The 22574-nt window shown below is 42.8% G+C and overlaps 2 protein-coding genes and 2 long non-coding RNA genes across 4 annotated transcripts; 3 read left to right on the top strand and 1 right to left on the bottom strand.

Annotated features, from left to right (window-relative positions):
- The first annotated feature begins 2288 nt into the window (after window positions 1-2288).
- On the top strand, window positions 2289-4171 carry LOC106571555 (uncharacterized). Its single transcript, XR_001320944.3, has 3 exons — window positions 2289-2374; window positions 3298-3346; window positions 3511-4171. It is a non-coding gene; the product is annotated as an uncharacterized LOC106571555 (long non-coding RNA).
- A 2501-nt stretch (window positions 4172-6672) lies between these two features.
- On the top strand, window positions 6673-8558 carry cenpw (centromere protein W). Its single transcript, XM_014144660.3, has 3 exons — window positions 6673-6939; window positions 7152-7265; window positions 8298-8558. The coding sequence occupies exons 1-3, from the start codon at window positions 6853-6855 to the stop codon at window positions 8322-8324; spliced, it is 228 nt and encodes a 75-aa protein (XP_014000135.1). The 5' UTR covers window positions 6673-6852; the 3' UTR covers window positions 8325-8558.
- An 838-nt stretch (window positions 8559-9396) lies between these two features.
- LOC145860879 (uncharacterized) lies at window positions 9397-17130 on the bottom strand. The gene is made up of 2 exons (XR_014380627.1): window positions 16777-17130; window positions 9397-12835 (listed from the first exon to the last, which is right to left on the bottom strand). It is a non-coding gene; the product is annotated as an uncharacterized LOC145860879 (long non-coding RNA).
- A 169-nt stretch (window positions 17131-17299) lies between these two features.
- rnf146 (ring finger protein 146) lies at window positions 17300-20830 on the top strand. The gene is made up of 3 exons (XM_014144659.3): window positions 17300-17651; window positions 18073-18135; window positions 18419-20830. The coding sequence occupies exon 3, from the start codon at window positions 18420-18422 to the stop codon at window positions 19548-19550; it is 1131 nt and encodes a 376-aa protein (XP_014000134.1). The 5' UTR covers window positions 17300-17651; window positions 18073-18135; window position 18419; the 3' UTR covers window positions 19551-20830.
- The last annotated feature ends 1744 nt before the right edge of the window (window positions 20831-22574 follow it).

Below are 22574 nucleotides of genomic sequence, written 5' to 3'. Positions count from 1 at the left end.
AAAAGTCCCTCTACTTCTATTCGAGGTGAAAATGATGAATCAGACACCTTATCGATAGCAACAGCTCATTGTCCTCCTGGAATCAGAAGTTTTTTTTACTCAATGGAGGAACATAGTAAGAGAAATGCTGATGAATGACTTGCTCGAGCTGTGTATGCAACTGCTTCACCATTGATACTCACAGGCAATGTGTATTGGAAGAGATTTCTGAATGTTCTTCGTCCAGCATACACCCATCCAACCAGACATGCTTTATCTACTCATTTTCTGGATGCAGTGTTCAACAGAGTTCAAGTGAAGGTCAAGCAAATCATAGAGAAAGCAGACTGTATTGCAATCATCTCTGATGGGTGGTCGAAGTTTTGTGGCCAAGGAATAATTAACTACATCATCTCCACCCCTCAACCAGTATTCTACAAGAGCACAGACACAAAGGACAACAGACACACCGGTCTCTACATTGCAGATGAGCTGAAGGCAGTCATCAATGACCTTGGACCACAGATGGTATTTGCACTGGTGACAGACAATGCTGCGAACATGAAGGCTGCTTGGTCTAAAGTGGAGGAGTCCTACTCTCACATCACACCCATTGGCTGTGCTGCTCATGCATTGAATCTGCTCCTCAAGGACATCATGGCCCTGAAAACAATGGATACATTCTACAAGAGAGCCAAGGAAATGGTTAGGTATGTGAAGGGTCATCAAGTTATAGCAGCAATCTACCTCACCAAGCAAAGTGAGAAGAATAAGAGCACCACATTGAAGCTGCCCAGCAAATCCCATTGGGGTGGTGTTTTCATCATGTTTGACAGTCTCCTGGAGGGGAAGGAGTCTCTCCAAGAAATGGCCATATCACAGTCTGCCGATATGGACAGCCCCATCAAGAGGATCCTCCTGGATGATGTATTTTGGGAGAGTGGTAAGCAGCCTGAAACTCCTGAAACCTATAGCAGTAGCCATTGTAAGGATTGAGGGAGATTATGCCATCCTGTCTGATGTTCAGACTCTGCTTGCAGATGTAAGAGAATAAATCTGTACTGCCCTGCCCACTTCACTGTTGCTCCAAGCAGAGGAAACTGCAGTTCTGAAATACATCAAAAAAGTGTGAAGACTTCTGCCTGAAGCCTATACACGCTGCAGCATTGGACCCCAAGTATGCTGGCAAGAGCATCCTGTCTGGTGCAGAGATCAACAAGGCCGATGGTGTCATCACCTCTGTGTCTCGACACCTTGGCCTGGATGAGGGCAAGGTTCTTGGCAGTCTGGCGAAGTACACTTCCAAGCAAGGACTTTGGGATGGAGATGCAATATGGCAATCATGCCAACCAATCTCATCAGCCACCTGGTGGAAGGGACTTTGTGGATCTGAGGCTCTTTCCTCTCTTGTCTTCATCATCCTCCAAATCCCACCAACATCAGCCGCCTCAGAGCTCAACTGGTCCTTGTTTAGGAACACACACACCAAAGCACGCAACAGGCTGACCAATACAAGGGTTGAAAAATTGGTGGCCATCCGGTCAAATTTGAGGCTTTTTGAGCCCGACAACAAGCCATCCTCAACCAGGTTGGAAAGTGACAGTGAAGATGAGGCCTCAGTCTGATGTTCAAGAGGTGGACATTGAGGAGGTCCAGGGAGAAGACATGGAAGCCTGAGAGGAAGACAACCAAAGCTTTAGTTTCTAGTCTATCATTTTACAGATGTATGTTGAAAACATTTTTGGGAGATGCGATGGATCATTGGGATCATTCAATATTCCCTTTCTTTTGTTGTTCAGTGAAATCATCCCATGTGAAGAGTCAACTAATTTAATTAAAGTTCAATTCGTAATTACATTTTTTTTTTCTATTGGAAGGATTTAATCATTTGCAATTATGTCTACTTATGATAAGGTAAAAGCTTTATGTTTCTGTCTCCATATGATATGGTAAATATATCCAACGCAAAAAGCATCTACATTTAAATGGTATTCATATTAATTTGCATATATTTCCATTAATTCCCATATATTCCCGTTAATTCACATATATTCCCGTTAATTCCAACGGAAGGTTTCCACCTCTAAATATTCCCCAAAATGTGCAACCCTAATTACTGCACCAAACACCTTAGTTAGATGTAAAATTGTGCAAATGAAACATCCTCTGCAAAAACATCAAAATTAATGATAGATTTCTTACAATTATCTTAGATTCATTCTGGGGATTTTGAGGAAGTGAAATAGGTTTCTGCATCTATAGTGTCTCATTGGGGACAAACATCATTAACCAAACACGGATCGGTCAGGAAACACACCTCCAAGACTGAAGTCTCGTTTTTCTAACGAGCAACAGACAAACACGTGCCAATCGGCATGTTCATTTGCTCTTTAAGGTAAAAAACAACAACCTGTCCCTCATTTTAAGATCAACCCTGTTACCTGAACTGAACTCTCGTTTTAATATGGTGAAACTATTCCTTTTTTTGTATATATATATTTTTCCAAATAAACATTGAATATCTAATAGTACAATAATAGTGTAAAAGCAGGTGAGATGGTTTTAAACTTTTTGGCCATTTTCTGGTGTTTTGTGGTGTAAAACTGAGCGGGTCGAGCATAACACGTCAACCCTGTTACCCATAGATGGATAGGCTACAAATGTTAAAAAAATAAATAAATTAAGATGAAATCGTCAACCCTGTTACTTTATTCGGCACTTTAAAGATTAGTTAGCTGACAACATTACAAACGATGTACACTCATCAATGGGGCAGAAGTCCATGTGTTGATGTGATTCTGGATGGCCAGATGGCTAACAACAATGACAAGAAGCTGCCATGTGGGGAATCGTAGCTGGCTTGTTTCAGCTGGTTTTTATCTTGTTCTTGATACCATATCTTGTTTGAGGTGTTTTGACTGATGTCACGTCTATGCTAATATGGCAAAAATTCGCTAGCTAACAAACAACTCTAACGATGTATTTGAGAGACAACAAGTGCTCATTGAGCACATTTATTAATGTTTTCAATAAACAATTGAGACGGAATATAGTTTGTTAACATTCCAAGCCAACCGCGTCTGTTTTGCCCCAGAGTTGCGAACGTGTTGGTTTTGTTGCTAAACAACCAACCCGTCTATAGGCACTTACTGTAGCCATTTTTTTTCTATAACCTCTTGAGATTACCTAAAACATTAATTAAATGTATAAAATACAAATATAGAAGCACAAATTAATTGGAGATAAACCCATATTTTATCCTCTGATATGCTGTGGACACAATCACATGAGTATTGATAGGCTGTTTGTTATTTGCAGTGGAGAGGATGGAGGAGATTGGAAAGAATATTGCAGAAGGAAGAAAAAGGTGACTGACCTGGATGACGTAAAGGTCTACATTATGATTAGTCATGTCATTGAGACAGAGCACACTGACTAATTCTGACCTCAGCCTTATAGATTTAGAGTACACACCCATATGTGTTGCAATTCTGAGGCTCCTAACTGGTTCCCTTGTTTTGTCCTCCATAGGATGGGGTTCCACATGCCCCCCTTCTCCTCAGTCCCTCATCTCCAAGTCATCGCTCCTGCCAGTCAGATGAGCATCAGGTCACTCAGTCACTATGGGCCGCAATCCTATTGGTTCATTACCGTGAGTGGAGCAGTAACCCCTCCCACTTCACCATTGGGGGTTCTTCATTTTTATGTCTATGTTTACCACATTCAAATGTGTCTTTGCTCTATTGTTGATGGACAGAGTGGTTCAGCAGCTGAGGACCCATAACCAGGTCAAATAAGAATATACCTGGTTTAGCAGGACACAACAGCACTGGGCTTCCAAGATCCATGTCACAACTCTGACATGGCTGGCAGTGGCTGCATTCCCGCCTTATACTTGACATGCACGCTCACTAATCTGAAGGACTGGTTTAGTTCTATTTATGTGTTTTTACTAAGCCTCTGTATTTTTGTAAGTTCTGATGGGGTGTTACGATATGCATTTATTATTATACACTAAGGGATAGTACACTAAGGGGGGGGGGGGCTTGTACAACTCAAGGTGTCAACAACAACAAAAAATGCACCGCTCTCCCCAATGTAAAAAATATTTTCACATGACACTCCCCTTGTACTGTAAAACAAAAATTGCACACCCTCCCCCCTCATAGAATTAACTCTAAAGAATGTTTACGACCAGAAATAACAATAACTGTAGTGACCTTGTGTTTATAAACGTGGATATCGACTTTGCCCCTTCATGCTTTTCTGGCACAGCCGATGCCACGCAGGGCTACGGGCCAGAAGGTTAGGCTACCACCACGGACGAGCTCACTCTCCCTGTACAAAACATTAAGAACACCTTCCTAATATTGAGTTGCCCTCAGAACAATTCGTCGGGGCATGGATTCTACAAGGTCTCAAAAGCGTTCCACAAGGATGGTGGCCCATGTTGACTCCAATGCTTCCCACAGTTGTGTCAAGTTGGCTGGATGTGCATTGGGTGGTGGACCATTCTTGATACACACGAGAAACTGTTGAGTGTAAAAAACCCAGCAGCATTGCCGTTCTTGACACAAACCGGTGCGCCTGGCACCTACCATACCCTGTTCAAAGGCACTTAAATCTTCTGTCTTGCCCATTCACTCTCTGAATGGCACACATACACAATCCATGTCTCAAGGCTTACAAATCCTTCTTTAACCTGTCTCCTCCCCTCCTCCTTCATCTACACTGATTTGAAGTGGATTTAACAACTGACATCAATAAGGGATCATAGCTTTCACCTGGATTCACCTAGTCAGTCTGTGTCATGGAAAGAGCATGTGTTCTTAATGTTTTGTACATTTTTGCAACAGGTTTCTGTGCCAATACACCACACAACCAATAAACAAAGCATACCGACTTTGGGCACTTTAATATCATGGTTTGCGTTTTCAACGCCACAATAAATCTCGACAAACAGAAAATACATCCCTGCCTACCTTGTAGGCCTACCCAGTATCGAAGGCTTGACTTGACAATCTCAGAATGGCATTAAACTTTTTCATCAAATGGTTACTACACAGTTTGGATTGATTCATTTTATTTGTCAGTAAAACAAAATACATACAGTACAAAGATTTTTAAAAGGGACTGGAATTGTGCAATAAAGTTGGGGAGTTATTTCCATTGTGGTCCCTATTTTATAGATAAATACATATACAATTACATAGATACAGACACATTACAGATATCCAGACACATTACATAATACAGACACATTACAGAGATACAGATATACAGACACATTACATAATACAGACACATTACAGAAATACAGATATACAGACACATTACATAATACAGACACATTACAGCGATACAGATATACAGACACATTACATAATACAGACACATTACAGCGATACAGATATACAGACACATTACATAATACAGACACATTACAGAGATACAGATGAAAAAAGGTGCTAGTGTCATAATTTGACATTCTTTTTAAAAGTGGTTATGGTTGGTATGGCTTTGAGTTGCTGTGGTAGTTTGTTCCACTCAACAGCGCCAGTATATAAAAACTTGTTCTTACCAGATAGACTCTTATATTTGACATAATTTGACAGAGATACAGATATACAGACACATTACATAATACAGACACATTACAGAAATACAGATATACAGACACATTACATAATAGACACATTACAGCGATACAGATATACAGACACATTACATAATACAGACACATTTCAGAGATACAGATGAAAAAAGTTGTTAGGCATAATTTGACATTCTTTTTAAAAGTGGTTATGGTTGGTATGGCTTTGAGTTGCTGTGGTAGTTTGTTGCACTCAACAGCGCCAGTATATAAAAACTTGTTCTTACCAGATAGACTCTTATATTTAAAAAAGTGAATATTCAAGTCTCTATTATGCTGGTGGACATCTCTAACAAATTTAAAAATTGTTGGATAGGTACCTGGGGGCTGAGTCCGGGATAATTCTGTGGACCAGATCAAGTTGAATTAATACTACTATTTTTTCCACAGATAGCCAACCTAGCTGCTTAAAATGCTTGACCTCCAGATGAGTATCAGGGGGGAGTTTAAGTACATGTCTTGTTTTGGCTGGTCTGAAGCTTCTTCTTTAGATGTTTAGGGCTGCTGGTGAAACATGATTTGCAGGCATAATCAAAGTGACACTGGACAAGCACACTTGCTAGAGTCTCTAGGGTGTCTATCAGTGGAGGCTGCTGAGGGGAGGAGGGCTCAAACCATGTGTTTGATGTATTTGATACCACTCCACCTATTCCACTTCAGCCATTACCATGAGCCCACCAACCTCCTGTGGTGTCTATAGCTAGGTTTCCATCCAATTGGCGAGAAATGTTCATTTGAATAAAAACAAAATGTGCATTTTCCCATCAAAAGTCAGTGCGTAAAAACAACAAAACATTATTTATAAAAAGTACTCTATTAATATGTTTTTGAACATTATAATTTTTTACAAGCATGATAGATGTACTTTTAGTTTATGGTTGACGCAGCTTGTTTGCCATTATCGAATCGGCGTTTCTCAACTAGTTCAAAGCACTTGAATGCATCCAACTAGTATTTATGACTTCTTAACAGGTAATTACCACCTTCCCACTTGGCTATGAATGCAGCATTAGATGGCCATCACCTCAACTAAATAAATATTACATTTATATTTTCAATTGAGAGAACCAATAATAAGCAAAACTTTGAGCATTATTTAAAATCCCGACGTCACATTATGCGCCGGTAGTGAGCAAAGCGGGAGATTGAAAAACGTAAACAAACAACTGTCACCGTGTTGAGGATAACTAGCTAATGTTGTTAACAACAAATTTGGCAATATGTTGAAGAGGGTACCCAAGGCTACATTAAAGTCTCTAATGAAGAAGAAAGACAACATTCGTATAGGCACAGCCGCAGATGCAATGGTACGTTTGTTGAAAATGCTCTCGTAGCTAGCTAACATGCTAACGTTAGCTAGGCTAAACGTTACAATACTGTTTTAAAACGAACAGCTTTCAAGCGCAGGTAAACATGCAATACGGCTAGCGTTATAGTAGCTGTGTAACTTAACCTAGTAAGTAGGATAGTTCTCAAATGTTCATGTGTTTCAGTGCCTGAATTTGAATGTCCCTCTTAGGTTGAGCTGAACGTGCTGCTATTTCTACATAGCCTCGCAGAAGAGGCGAGGACGAAAGCTTTTGAGGAGAAATCGGCTACAATCAAAGCACACCACGTCAAAGCAGTATCCAAGGTATGGGGATTCCCAGCAACATTGGGGGCAGAACACAGGGTGCATATCAATGGGCTAAAGGGTCTTTCTCTCCTTCATCACCACTGATCTGAAATAACCTGGACAGGTGAAAGCAAATTCCCGCCAATGTGATGGGTTTTCAGATCAGTACATAACAATAGATGAGGCAGGAGAGGCTTTTGAATTGTTAAAAACCTTTGAAAAAAATATTTTATAGACGGGGGCAAATGTCTGTCGTTGCTGTATAGACATGATATATTTTATGGTAGTGAGTTAGCCCTACAGGCCCTTCGTCATATACAGTTATTTAAACTGTAATATTCTGTCTTAGGGCATACCTTTGGAGTGGCGTGTGAGATATTTGCCTACCTGTGCCTGTTTAGCAACGTGGACAAATATCTGTGGACGGTTCTGATGGGAAATCGTTGTTTGCATCGCCAAGCAGTACCAAGGAAAGAATTCAATCCAATTGTTAGATGCTACCCCTCCCCCCTCCAAATCCAAACCAAACATGCTGCCCAGTTGCGAGGCTTATTAGCTAGACAAACAGGTGTGAAACAGACAGGTGTGCGTGCTAAAAATATAATCATAATAATATGCCATTTAGCAGAAGTGATGTTGTCAAGCATGCATACATTTTATGTATGGGCAAGACACACGTGAGCAAGCTAAGCAAGACACAGCATGGAATCCACATTTGGTTTTGATTTGGGCGGGGGGGTAGCTTCTAACAATGGGATGCAATTATTTTCTGGGCACTGCTTGGCGACACAAATAACCATTTCCTCGGGAACAATCCAAGGATATGCTCTCTCCGACGTGGGAAAAGTGTTGCCGGACAGGTACCCATCGGCAAATATCTCGTAAGGTGGCTAAATGTTATACAGCTATAGTCGAGTCATGTGGATTAATGGATATCCTACATTGACATGTCCTATTCCTTTAGTTCATTTGCCAGAGGATTGTCTTATGTTTCCTGACTTTATCATGCTACTTTCCAAATGTCAATGATGATTTCTTGTCTTTCCTTAGAAACTGCTAAAACAAGCCCGAGGGTGAAGAGGAGAGACCTTTCCACAAGAACATGATTCAACAACTGATTTTGTCAGATTGGCCTGAATTATATATTGAACCTATATTTTTGGTTTTATATTCAGTTTTAATCATTACTTTTCTTCGGTCTCTTGTTTTTGTCTGTATGCATTTCATCTGTTTTGTCTGTCATTTTGTATTTCCACAATACACAGAGATTTTTATATGCTGTCCAATTAAATTTTGTGTTCTGTAGATCTATCTCTGGTGTAGGCCTTGTTGTCCCTGCCATGTTCCATCAAGCTGACTAGAATGTTTTTTTTTCCTGTTATACTAGCCTAGTTCACTGTCAGAGAAATGTACTTATTTTGAGAGGAGTGACACAAAATACCGAGACTGGCGCCAAGGCTGCCATCATCCAGACAACTTGACACAACTGTGGGAAGCATTGGAGTCAACATGGGCCAACATCCCTATGAAATGCTTTCGACACCTTTTATATAGTCCGTGTCCCTGAATATTAGGAAGGTGTTCCTAATGTTTGGTATACTCAGTGTAAGATGCTCTTTAGTACTCTGGCCAGTACAGTTGGTGTTCGATGCCAATAACGCTTTCCTTTGTAAAAAATTAATTAAAAGAAGACAGTTGTACAGTATGCTCCCAACAACTGAATGGTTAAACCAACGTTTCGCCACACAGTGCCTTCTATCGGTTTCCTTGTCACGAAGGCGATAGCCAGCTAGCATTTATGAAAGCCTAGAGCCTCATCCTCAGGCCTATATTCTCTGTCATCAACAGTTGGTCACGGTGGTCAGAGCTGTAGGCTGAATGCTTCAAAGACCAGGCATTGGCCTGCCCCCAAGACTTCTCCCAAATTCCTTGCCTATTCACCCTACGTACATTATCTGCATGTCAAGATGTTATCCTACTCATCTTTTACTCCAGAGGGGTTTCTGAAGCCATGGCACTGGACTTGTGTGGCATGTGTTTTCATGTGAGTGCGTTCTTAGCACTCCAATCAAAATACCCAAGCAGACAAACTAATCTGGTAGCGATCTCTTATAGAGCCCTGTAGGAGGTCTGCTGCAGTGATCTTAAGTTCTTTCTTCATTGTGATAATAATCAGGTTTATTATGATGACAAGAACATTCGCACAAGACACGGAACAATACTGTAATTCTACTAATGGACTGATGCGTAGTATATTTTTTACTGTATGCCTCAGCCTCAATCATATTTTAGTGGCTTGGCATGAAAATCAACAATTTGAACCAGTGTCTATCTCTCCACCTCTCTCTCATCCCCCATTGTCCCCCTCCTTATCCTCTTGCTTGCCCCCACCTCCAGCTGGGTTGTTATACCTCCCTGCCTTTCTCTAGCGATTGTTTCTAGATTTGGTGAATCTGATTTGGTGTTCCAGCGAGCTTAGCCTGTCCTTGTTTCTATTCACACTTAGCATGGGGTTTCTGGGTGTGTAACCCCACCTGTCGGACCTTTGACCCTCTGACAGTCCCAGTGTCTGCCTCTGACAGCCACCCCCCCACTGCTCCAGACAGACAGTTATAGCAGAGCAGCTGTCACTGTTCAGGATCCAGGTGCAGATGTAGGGCAAAACCGACAAAACATGACGTTCAGTGGGAACAGGAAAGGCAAAAATTATATTTTTCCTACACTGCAAGAAAGATGACTTGTACAGCTAGAAGAGGGAGGTCTGTTATTTTATCTAAATATCAATGTTATCTTTTTCTTGAGCCTGCTAACATTTTTGTAATTTCACTGGGGAAAAAATACGAATCTCTTCTGTAATGTAGAAATATGTAGGAGTGTGAGAAAGTGTATGGGAGCACCTACTCAATTTGTTCTGCGACTCGTCTAGCTCCCCTGTCTGCCAGCGTCTTTGGGTCTCGTCTCTAACAAATGAATCCACTCCAACGTCAACCCTCTGAAAGCTGCTGACACTGTTTTTGACACTTTCCAGAAACCAGAAGTCGGGGCTGTAGAAAATATGTTATTCTTCTCCCCCTCCCCTGCTGAAAAGCACATGCATTTGAGCGTGGCTGCCCCCACTGTGGTGTCCATCTAGCTACCAACTTTAATATGACCTTAATTCCAAAGAGGGTAAAATGCTAATTCAGATATAATTTCTGATTTGGATTCTGCACTTCATGGATCTTATTAACAAACAGTATTACTCAAGACATCCACGACACAGACACAGACATACTGTACGGTTGATGTCGGAAGTTTACATACACTAAGGTTGGAGTCATTAAAACTCATTTTTCAACCACTCCACAAATTTCTTGTTAACAAACAATAGTTTTGGCAAGTAAGTTAGTACATCTACTTTGTGCATGACACAAGTAATTTTTCCAACAATTGTTTACAGACAGATTATTTCACATATAATTCACTGAATCACAATTCCAGTGGGTCAGAAGTTTACATATACTACGTTGACTGTGCCTTTAAACAGCTTGAAAAATTCCAGAAAATGATGTCATGGCATTAGAAGCTTCTGATAGGCTAATTGACATCATTTGAGTCAATTGGAGGTGTACCTGTGGATGTATTTCAAGGCCTACCTTCAAACTCAGCGCCTCTTTGCTTGACATCATGGGAACATCTAAAGTAATCAGCCAAGACCTCAAAAAAACAATTGTAGACCTCCACAAGTCTGATTTATCCTTGGGAGCAATTTCCAAACGCCTGAAGGTACCACGTTCATCTGTACAAACAATAGTACGCAAGTATAAACACCATGGGACCACACAGCCGTCATACCTCTCAGGAAGGTCTCTTAGAGATGTTCTGTCTCCTAGAGATGAACGTACTTTGGTGCGAAACGTGCAAATCAATCCCAGAACAACAGCAAAGGACCTTGTGAAGATTCTGGAGGAAACGGGTACAAAAGTATCTATCCACAGTAAAACAAGTCCTATATCGACATAACCTAAAAGGCCGCTCAGCAAGGAAGAAGCCACTGCTCCAAAACAGCCATAAAAAAGCCAGACTACGGTTTGCAACTGTACATGGGGACAAAGATCGTACTTTTTGGAGAAATGTTCTCTGGTCTGATGAAACAAAAATAAAACTGCTTGTCCATAATGACCATCGTTATGTTTGGAGGAAAAAGGGGGATGCTTGCAAGCCAAAGAACACCATCCCAACCGTGAAGCATGGGGGTGGCAGCATCATGTTGTGGGGGTGCTTTGCTGCAGGAGGGCCTGGTGTACTTCACAAAATAGATGTGGATATATTGAAGCAACATCTCAAGACATCAGTCAGGAAGTTAAAGCTTGGTCGCAAATGGGTCTTCCAAATGAACAATGACCCCACGCATACTTCCAAAGTTGTGGCAAAATGGCTTAAGGAAAACAAAGTCAAGGTATTGGAGTGGCCATCACAAAGCCCTGACCTCAATCCTATAGAAAATGTGTGGGCAGAACTGAAAAAGCGTGTGCGAGCAAGGAGGCCTACAAACCTGACTCAGTTACACCAGCTCTGTCAGGAGGAATGGGCCAAAATTCACCCAACTTATTGTGGGAAGCTTGTGGAAGGCTACCTGAAACGTTTGACCCAAGTTAAACAATTTAAAGGCAATGCTACCAAATACTAATTGAGTGTATGTAAACTTCTGACCCACTGGGAATGTGATGAAAGAAATACAAGCTGAAATAAATAATTCTCTCTACTATTATTCTGACATTTCACATTCTTAAAATAAAGTGGTGATCCTAACTGACCTAAGACAGGGAATTTTTACTAGGATTAAACGTCAGAAATTGTAAAAAAAACTGAGTTTAAATGTATTTGGCTAAGGTGTATGTAAACTTCCGACTTCAACTGTAAGTAGTCAACCGACACGTCCACTCTAACCATGGTCCCTGTTTGTGTCTTGGAGTGCAGGGAGGACTGTGTTTCCTGTTTCAACAGGAACTTCTGCACTCGCTGCCAACCAGGCCACTACCTGTACAGGGGGAAGTGTGAGGACAGCTGCCCCGAGGGCCTGACCCAAAACCAGTGCTTAATTTGTAAATGTTGTAAGTCGTGCAGTGGATTCGAGCTTTGACTGGAAGCCAGTGGAGTGTGCAGAGGAGCTAGGTGACATGGGAGAACTTGGGAAGGTTAAGAACCAGGCGGCCTGCAGCATTCTGAATAAGATGCAGGGGTTAGATGGCACCAGCGGCGAGCCCAGCCAACAGCGAGTTGCAGTAGTCCAGACAGGAGATCACAAGTGCCTGGATTAGGACCTGCGCTACTTCTTGTGTGAGGTAGGCTTGTACTATACAGATGTTGTAGAGCATGAACCTGCAGGAGCGAGTCACTGCATTGATGTTAGCAGAGAAAGACCAGGTGTTGTCCAGGGTTACACCAAGGTTCTTTGCACTCTGAGATGGCGACACTGGAGTTGTCAACCGTGATGGAGAGTTCTTTGAGCGGGCAGGCCTTCCCCTGGAGGAAGAGCAGCTCTGTCGTGTCGAGGTTGATCTTGAGGTGGTGGGCCGACATCCAAGCTGAGATATCTGCCAGGCTACCTGGGTGTTAGAAGGGGGAAAGGAGAAAAGTAGGTGAGTATTGTCCACATATCAATGATAGGAGAGACTATGTGAGGATATGACGGAGCTGACTGACTTGGTGTATGGCGAGAAGAGAGGGCTTAGACCCAAGCCCTGGGTGACACCAGTAGGGAGAGTATGTGGTGCAGACACAGGTAGGATGCAATCTAAGAGTGTGCAGAGCCTGAGACACCCAGCCCTGAGAGGGTGGAGAGGAGGATCTGATGGTTCACGGTGTCGAAGGCAGTGGATGGATCTAGGAGAATTCTCCGTGACACAGAGAAGAGAAGTCTCGGTTGAGTGACCCATCTTGAAGATCACACATTGTGGAAGTAGACCGATATACAGGACATATTTACAGTGCCATCGGAAAGTATTCAGACCCCTTGACTTTTTCCACATTTTGTTACGTTACAGCCTTATTCGAAAATTGATTAAATAACTTTTTTTCCTCAGCAATCCACACACAATACCCCATAATGACAAAGTGAAAACAGGTTTTTAGAAATGTTTGCAAATGTATTAAAAATAAAAACCAGAAATACTTATTTACTTAAGTATTCAAACCCTTTGCTATGAGACTCGAAATTGAGCTCAGGTGCATCCTGTTTTCATTGATCATCCTTGAGCTGTTTCTAAAACTTGATTGGAGTCCACCTGTGGTAAATTCAATTGATTGAACATTATTTGGAAAGGCACACACCTGTCTATATGAGGTTCCACAGTTGACAGTGCATGTCAGAGAAAAAACTAAGCTATGAGTTCAAAAGGATTGTCCATAGAGCTCCGAGACAGGATTGTGTTGAGGCACAGATCTGGGGAAGGGTACCAAAACATTTCTGCAGCATTGAAGGTCCCCAAGAACACAGTGACCTCCATCATTCTTAAATGGAAGAAGTTTGGAACCACCAAGAACCTGATGGTCACTCTGACAGATCTCCATTGTTCCTTTGTGGAGATGGGAGAACCTTTCAGAAGGACAACCATCTCTGCAGCGCTCCACCAATCAGGCATTTATGGTAGAGTGGTCAGATGGAAGCCACTCCTCAGTGAAAGACTCTCAGACCATGAGAAACAAGATTCTCTGGTCTGATGAAACCAGGTTTGAACTCTTTGGCCTGAATGCCAAGCGTCACATCTGGAGGAAGCCAGGCACCATCCCTGTGGGGATGTTTTTCAGCGGCAGGGACTGGGAGACTAGTTAGGATCGAGGGAAAGATGAATGGTGCAAAGTACAGAGAGTTCCTTGATGAACCTAGAGTGCTCAGGACCTCAGACTGGGGCGAAGGTTTACCTTCCAACAGGACAACGACTCTAAGCACACAGCCAAGACAATGCAGGAGTGGCTTAAGGACAAGTCCCTGAATGTCCTTGAGTGGCCCTGCCAGAGCCTGGACTTGAACCTGATCGAACATCTCTGGAGAGACCTGAAAATAGCTGTGCAGCGACGCTCGCCATCCAACCTGACCGAGCTTGAGAGGATCTGCAGAGAAGAATGGGAGAAACTCCCCAAATACAGGTGTGCCACGCTTGTATCGTCATACTTAAGAATACATGAGGCTGTAATCGCTGCCAAAGGTGCTTTAATAAATTTGCTACAATTTAAAAACTCCTTTTTCTTTGTCATTATGGGGTATTGTGTATAGATTGATGAGGAACAAATCTATTTAATACATTTTAGAATAAGGCTGTAATGTAACAAATGTAGAAAAAGTCAAGGGGTTTGAATAATTTCAGAAGGCACTGTACAGTAGAAAGAGATATCTCTACAGAAATGGGTCTCTAACCTCTGTGTCCCTTAGTCCCAGAGTGTCCAATGGGCTCTGAGGTGTGTGTGACAAGGAACACCTGCACCAGCTGTAGAGCAGGACTGTACCTCCTACATGGCCAGTGCCATCATACCTGCCTGCTGGGGGGTGCTTGAGGGACAGCTCATGGAGTGCATTCCTCAAGGTTATACATTCCCTGCTCTTCCCCATCTCTGTACATGACCCATTCCAATAGATCATTGATCACTCTACAATGCTAATTTGTGTGTATATTCTCTCTCTCCCTCTCTTTTTGTGAATGGGGAGTCTGGGGTGCCTGCTTTCGGAGAGGGAGGACACGAGTCTACAGGAAGTTTGAGGAGGTACAAAGACGAGAGGTCCTACGGCACCCCACCCTGTACGGCAACTCCTGCCCCCATGTCACAGATTGGAGAAAGTGTGTCATCAAAAGGAGGAAGAGTCAAGGAATACTGGTGATCAAAGCCCTTTCTATTGACATTTTTCCACATACATTATATACAACAGTATGTGGACACCCCAAATTAGTGGATTCAGCTGTTTCAGCCAAACCGGTTGCTGAAAGGTGTATAAAATGGAGCACACAACCATGCAATCTCCATAGACAAACATTGGCAGTAAAATGGCCTTACTGAAGAGCTCAATGACTTTCAACGTGGCACCGTCATAGGATGGATTCCAACAAGGATTCCAACAAGTCAGTTCGTCAAATTTCTGCCCTGCTAGAGCTTCCCCGGTCAACTGTAACTGCTGTTATTGTGAAGTGGAAAAGTCTAGGAGGAGGAACGGCTCAGCCGCGAAGTGGTAGGCCACACAAGCTCACAGAACGGGATCGACGAGTGATGTAAAAATAATCTGTCCTCGGTTGCAACACTCACATTCTGGCAGTCCGACGGACTAATCAGGGTTTGGCCAGGAGAACGCTACCTGCCCCAATGCATAGTGCCAACTGTAAAGTTTGGTGGAGTATGAATAATGGTCTGGGGCTGTTTTATGGTTCGGGCTAGGAACCTTAGTTCCAGTGAAGGGAAATCTTAACGCTACAGCATACAATGACATTCTAGATGATTCTGTGCATCCAAATTTGTGGCAGCAGTATGGGGAAGGCCATTTCCTGTTTCAGTGTGACAATGCCCCTGTGCACTAAGCGAGGTCCATACAGAAATGTTTTTTCAAGATTGTTGTGGAAGAACTTGACTGGCCTGCATAGAGCCCTGACCTCAACCCCATCGAACACCTTTGGGATTAATTGGAACACTGACTGCGGGCCTAATGGATGGTTGCATCGATATAGCATTTGGATGGACAGATGGAGGACTGGATTTACTGGGTTGAGAGAGAGACCTTAATGATGGGGCCAGAACTCAAACTCAGTCTTGCCTGTCGTCAAGACGGTGTGCAGCAGTTTATTCCTCTATCATCTGCTGTATAATAATGGGCATCCAACATTGTGGGTTTATTACAACATGTTACCTCAACAATCCATTCCAGGAAACAAGTCACTAAATTGTTATGGACTGAATTAAGCAGTGTTCAGAAAGCAAACTGTCCTTTCAGATTCTTTTTTTGTTTCTATCATCATCATGACAGTGGCTAGTCTACTTGTTCTACAAGTGTAGCATTTCTCTATATATCAAGTCAAATTGAACCTAATGATGCCGTTTTATGATTCAAATCTTTTGTATGGTCCCACATTGGTTTGTTTGTGTAGGAGATGTTAATGTCAATTATATTGTTTTCACAAATGACTGAATTAAAAAATGAACCAAAGAACTTTGTTTTTAGGTGGCAAGCCTTTTCCAAAGATTTCTATAGCTTATAAACATTTTCAAAAATGGATATGACCTCCCTTCGCCAGTAGAGATAAATAGTAATGGCGTATTTTTGTAGGCACTAACTCCACCATGGTTCATTGGACAAAGTCTATGCAGAAATTAATGGTGTTTTTGTAGGGATTGTAGGGATTGTGGATAAATATTGTTCTATTAGATAATCTTCATCAGATAACGTCACTTTTTGTGAATTTTGAAGCATTTATGTAATTCAAAAAACACAAAGTCTTCCGAATTCATAAAGGTAATGTTAACTGATTTCTATTCTCTCATAGAACAAAACGTATAAGCCTGTGCTTACCTCAGACCTTATATTCGGCGTTTATCCCAAAACCCTATTCTTTCCCATTCTGAACGAACTAGAGGTAAGTCGTTTCCGGTTTTAGCGTTACAAACTGACGAGCTCTATGGCTGTATATAGTAGCTATGGGCAAATATTGTCTTTTATATTGACAAGATATTCGAGTGACCGCTCGAACAATGGAAATACATGTCCTCAAAGATGGAAGACAGGCGGGAGGTGACATCAGGTGGGACCATTCTAGCCAATGAGTGTGAACAACAGGCCATAGAGATAGATACAGGACTCATTTTTGTATCTGTACCTTCGCATCTGTGACAGCATGGGCAGTGAAGCCATGCTCATTTTAATGGAGTCGATTGTCCTCTTCATTGGCTGCTTGCTCTCAACTCATAACAATCCCCACCCAGTTGACTACTTTAAAATGGTGGAAGCCCGCAATCGCAATGCCCATGCTAAAACGGGTTATGTCCATGTCCTCTATCCATCTCTATGGCAATAAACACAACTCGGATATAAAGTCGTGTTTTTTTAAGTTGGCAAAATGTAACATGCGTCCACTTATATCAGTGATTTCGTAACAACATAACCATTACAAAACTTAAATTCTATCAAATAAGCCTCACGAGGAAAATTAACAATTACATTTTTGTTGACCAAATTCGACACCCTCTCATTGGCGTCTACACAAAAATGTCCTACTTTGTGGGCTTATTTTCTTGACAGATTTTGTTCAGAGTAAAACCTCTCGCTTCGCCTTTTCCTCTCTGAAAGAGGAGGAACGCCACTATTTTGCTTTGTTTTGGTAGCATCTATTTTGCGAACTGTCTAAATAGCTACGTCACTGAGCGAAGTGCAAACAGTATTTATGACAGGTGAGTATGGATGAAATTCACCCAAGTGAGAACACAGTCAAGGGGTGTGTCTGTCACTTTTGACAACTGGGCCTCCGATGCTAGCAAGCTAACGTTACAAGAAATAGCTAGCTAGTTTAATGACGGCAAAATCATACTCACATCATCGATGTGTCTGTTTAGTAACTACATATATTTTGTATGGACAGTTTTTCTATTAATTCTATGATGCACTTATGTTCTCTTTCGATTAGCAAGATGGTTAATAACGTTATAGCGAAATACTGTATAGTTAGTCTTGTTAGCTAGCTGGCTAACTAACTTTGGCAGGCTTTGTTTTTGTTACGCAAAACAGACAGTGAGAAGCGAGTTACCAGTTTTACAATAACTCTGGGAAAGAGTGCAGAGTCCATATCATCTTTTCAACAATCTTTTTCCATAGAGAGGTACTTTGAGAGAATACAGAATTGATCCTGATGACATCCCAGTAACTACACTTGAAACAGTAAGGAGATCATTTATTTTCCATCATAGCAATTTTAAAAATAAGATTGTGATTTAAAAGATTCTAGCTAAATCGTTTGAAATTCAAATTGAGATATTTAGGCCTATTAATAATTTAATATCTCATGACAGCTTTGTTATTTGATTCTCCAGCGTGACAAGATTATTGCTAATCCTATGAAGCTTCAATCTTGAATATCCAGATTTTGATAATAGAGTAAAATTAGGCTGCAGGTTTGTTTGTCTGTCTCAGCATTTGCCTAACTTGCTGTGTCTCCCCTCAGCATGGCGAGCTGTGGCGAGGTGGACCACTCAGTGGACTCTGTGTCCTCCTCAAAGGTGGAAGACGGAGGGGACGCCTTCACTGGTGACTCCCCCAGCTCACCTACCCCCTCGGCCAACCCCGTGCCGGAGTGTGCCATCTGCCTCCAGACCTGTGTCCACCCGGTTCGCCTGCCCTGCCGCCACGTTTTCTGTTTCCTGTGCGTCAAAGGAGCCTCCTGGCACAGCAAGCGCTGCGCTCTTTGCCGACAGGAAGTACCTGAGGACTTCCTGGAGCATCCCACTCTGCTGTCCCCAGAGGAGCTGAAGGCAGCAGCCTCAGGAGGGCGAGGAGGAACCGGGCCGGGGAGCACTGGGGGAGACCATGCATGGTACTACGAGGGGAGGAACGGCTGGTGGCAGTATGACGAGAGGACCAGCCGTGAGCTGGAGGACGCTTTCGCCAAGGGCAGGAAGAGCGCCGAGATGCTGATTGCTGGCTTCCTGTACGTAGCTGACCTGGAGAACATGGTGCAGTACCGCCGCAACGAGCACGGTCGCCGCCGACGCATGAAGCGTGATGTGGTAGACATTCCCAAAAAGGGCGTGGCCGGACTCAGACTGGACCCTGACCCCACCCCGCCAGTTGTTGCCGTGGCAGCTGTTCCGGTCACAGCGGCAACAGTGGAACGGCCAAGCTCTGCTGATGGGGAGGATGTGACTGGACGGTCGCAGGCGGGGGGCTTAGGGGTTGTCATCCCGGCTCCTCCAGTCAGACCCCCCACAGTCCTTGGGGCCCACCCTGCCACCGCAGCCTCCATGTCCCTTGAAGACTCTCTGTCCCAGCTCCTCATCAGCCAACCAGAGGGGGAGGAAGAGGAGAATGAAGAGGTAGCTTCAAGAATAAGCCAGGTGTACGAGTCAGCATCTGGTAGCAGTGAGGATGAGGATGGTGGTGGTGATGAAGTGGGGTGGGATAGGGAGAGGGGGGGACGAGAAGTTGGGTCTCGACGGAGGCCCAGACATAGACTCCTACAGCGCCGGCTCAGGGAGGTCCAGCCTGATAGACTGCCACCTGGTGGTGGGTCCTCCAGCGGAGGCCTCAGTGTGCGCTCACGCAGCCCTGACGGTCAATGCACTGTCACTGAGGTGTGACCACAACTGCACCACTGTCTCTGTACTCAACCGGCTCAGCAAAAAACAAATTCACTCCATGCCCATGGTGGTATTGAATAACCCAGTGGAAGACACCAGATCAGCCATTTGCATTACATATACAGCAACATAGGCTAATTTATAATACGTCAGCCAGTAAGATTATGCAAAATAGCACACATAATAAAATAGCCCATACTGTTCCACTCTCTGCCACTAACCATTTAAGCCTGTGTTAGTACCAAAAGGCATGGTCAGCCTTAATAGGCTATCTACAGAGAAATTGTGAAATGAGAAAGGTTTGGAGATGACTTAACCTTTTAAATGTAGCATCCCATCTCTAACAGGAGGCAAAAGTCTTGTTTTGTCGGTACATGGCTGTTTACTGTAATGATTGTTCTAACATCTCCATTGAGCGTGCATGAGTCAGTGTGTGTATTGAAGTCATATTCCAGATTAATATAAAAATATGTTTCTTAAATGTCCAATGCAGCTGTTTTTAGCTCGATATCAAATTATTTCTGGGTAACAATTAAGTACCTTAAATAGCACCTTTTGTTTGGTATTTTATTAGGACCCACAAGAGGTCACTGTATGCTTGGCCACAACAGTTCTGCAAACCCACCCCATAGATCCCCCATCTTGACACAGAACTCGCCAAGCCACCAATAGGAAGACATACTGTGTCTTTCTTGCTTGTTTGCAGCCATTGAAACAAATTTCAAGTGCAAAACAAGTGAAAACACTTGTAACTACTGAATGGAAGGTATTTGAAATTACAACAAGATCACAAATATGCACACAGGTTCTATACATCAGGGGTGGAGCATGGAAATGAGCAAGCAGAGATTGCGAATGAAAGCTTCTTTAATCTGTCAGTAGCTATGTGCATACTCAATTCAAACGTGATAGATGTCACACATATTCCTAAGAAGAAAAGGTGACCTACAAAGACAGGTAGAAGTAGGAAGAAGTGATTGGAGATTTTTTACAAAGTACTTCCTCATGAAAGATGAAACAAATGAAGATGTTGAGAGAAGATGCTGAAGATACTATGAAAACTGGATGGAAGATGCATTGTACACACACCTGATCATGAGTGTTTGAGTTGTCTGAACTTTGAACCTATTATTTTGATACTCTTCTGTCAATTGTTTATTGCCATGTTTTAAAAAGTATTTTTGACTTTTAATTAATATGATTTAACTTCCGTGTGTGGTCTTTCTTGTTTAACTGTGATGTTTTATCAAAACAATAAATTGTCTATTATTTGACCTTAATTGAAGTCACGAGTTCGATGTTGTGGGTAACTTAACCGTAATTTGACAATTTATTTGAAAGGGATAGCTAGTACTTATGCATTATGGCTTTAGGTGATACTGTATGTTCAATTTGCATCGTGGATCAGCATTGTGACTCGGCATCGTGACTAGACCCACAAGGTCTTGTGTACCTTTATTTGACCAGGCAGGTCAATTAAACAACAAATTCTTATTTACAATGACGACCTGGCACTGTGGGCCAGGGGGCGGGGATTAAAAACTACAAGTAAGACGACGGACAACACAGACGGAAGACACTTTTACACTAGCAACAACACAGATACATCAGCAGGCAGACAGTGGAAACAAATCACATCACGACTAGAGAGACATCACCCTACTACATGAAGGGAGACCTATGGCAACAACACAAGATGGCACAAGGTCGTTGTAAGCGGTCACTGTAAGCCTGGCCACAACAGTTCTGCTAACCCACAATTATACTGTAGATCCCCATCTTGACGCCAATATCATTTAAAAAAAAAAATGTATGTGTCTTTCTTGCCTATTTGCAGCCATTGAAACACATTTCAAGTGCAAAACAAGTCAAGAGAGTTTAAACTACTGAATGGAAGGTATTTGAAATTACAACAAGATCACAAATATGCACACAGGTTCTATACATCAGGGGTGGAGCATGGAAATGAGCAAGCAGAGATTGCGAATTAAAGCTTCTTTAATCTGTCAGTAGCTATGTGCATACTCAATTCAAACGTGATAGATGTCACACATATTCCTAAGTAGAGATAGTGACTGTAAGATCAACGTCAGTAGGTGGAAGTGATGGGAGATGCTCTACCAAGAGACTTCCTCATTCAGATGAAAGATGACAAATTAGGAAATTAAGTGGAAGTTGTTGAGAAAAAGCGGTGGACAAAGATGGTTAACCTTTGGTTACTTGGAGGCATGGGACAAACTCAATGACTTCTCTTTTCATAAAGTATGAAGCTGAAACCTTTGCACGACAGAGACTCACTACCTGTCTGGGTCTGGATTGAAGCATGGGAGTTACTCTATTCCTCCTTCTCCTGGCCATACAGAATGACTTAGCAGCAGGACAGGTTTGGTGCAATCTGTTCAGCTGCGAATCGTGTCAATGTCCCAGTGGATTAATTTACTACGACAAGGAACACACTCGGTGTGTGGATATCGATGAGTGCGTGGACAAGCCGACCATCTGTAGGGCCTATTTGGCTTGCCTCAACACCAATGGTGGCTACTGCTGTGAGTGTCAACCTGGGTTCATAGCAGAGAAGAGTGCATCAGAACGATATGTGGAACTGGACGAGTGTAAGACAGACAAGTTGTTCTGCAGAAAGAGGGGAACCTGTCAGAATCTGGAGAGCACCTACCAGTGCCAGTGCCCCCCCTGGGATCAGTAACTATGGCAACAAACATGCTGGGTGTACAGAGCTGAATTGTGAGCTGTATCGACCACAGCAGGCTACACCTGGACAAGCTTTGCCAGGCTTTGGCAGTCTTTTGTCTCTGTTGAGACAGAACTGGTTGTTGCTGAATAAGTCTGGAGCAAAAGGGGAGCGGTTGACTGGAGAAGTGATTTTAGAAGTAAGTCCTCAGCTGAGAAACACCACAACCAGGATCAGGACCAACCACACAGAGGTGGAGCTTGTTGTCAGGGGGGACCGGACTCCACCCAGTGGGCTGGTCAGCCTGACCAATGAGAACACCCAACTCAACATCA

The sequence above is a fragment of the Salmo salar genome, chromosome 15 (genome assembly GCF_965601325.2).
Source record: "Salmo salar chromosome 15, fSalSal1, whole genome shotgun sequence".
Lineage (NCBI taxonomy): Eukaryota > Metazoa > Chordata > Actinopteri > Salmoniformes > Salmonidae > Salmo > Salmo salar.
This window is presented reverse-complemented; position numbering and strand designations above follow the sequence as displayed.

Bases quoted from the DNA above. Each gene is read 5' to 3' on its own strand.
- cenpw (XM_014144660.3), top strand. From the start codon at position 6,853: ATGTTGAAGAGGGTACCCAAGGCTACATTAAAGTCTCTAATGAAGAAG. The intron at 6,940-7,151 runs GTACGTTTGTTG...TGTCCCTCTTAG, and splicing joins GCACAGCCGCAGATGCAATG to GTTGAGCTGAACGTGCTGCT. The intron at 7,266-8,297 runs GTATGGGGATTC...GTCTTTCCTTAG, and splicing joins ACGTCAAAGCAGTATCCAAG to AAACTGCTAAAACAAGCCCG.
- rnf146 (XM_014144659.3), top strand. From the start codon at position 18,420: ATGGCGAGCTGTGGCGAGGTGGACCACTCAGTGGACTCTGTGTCCTCC.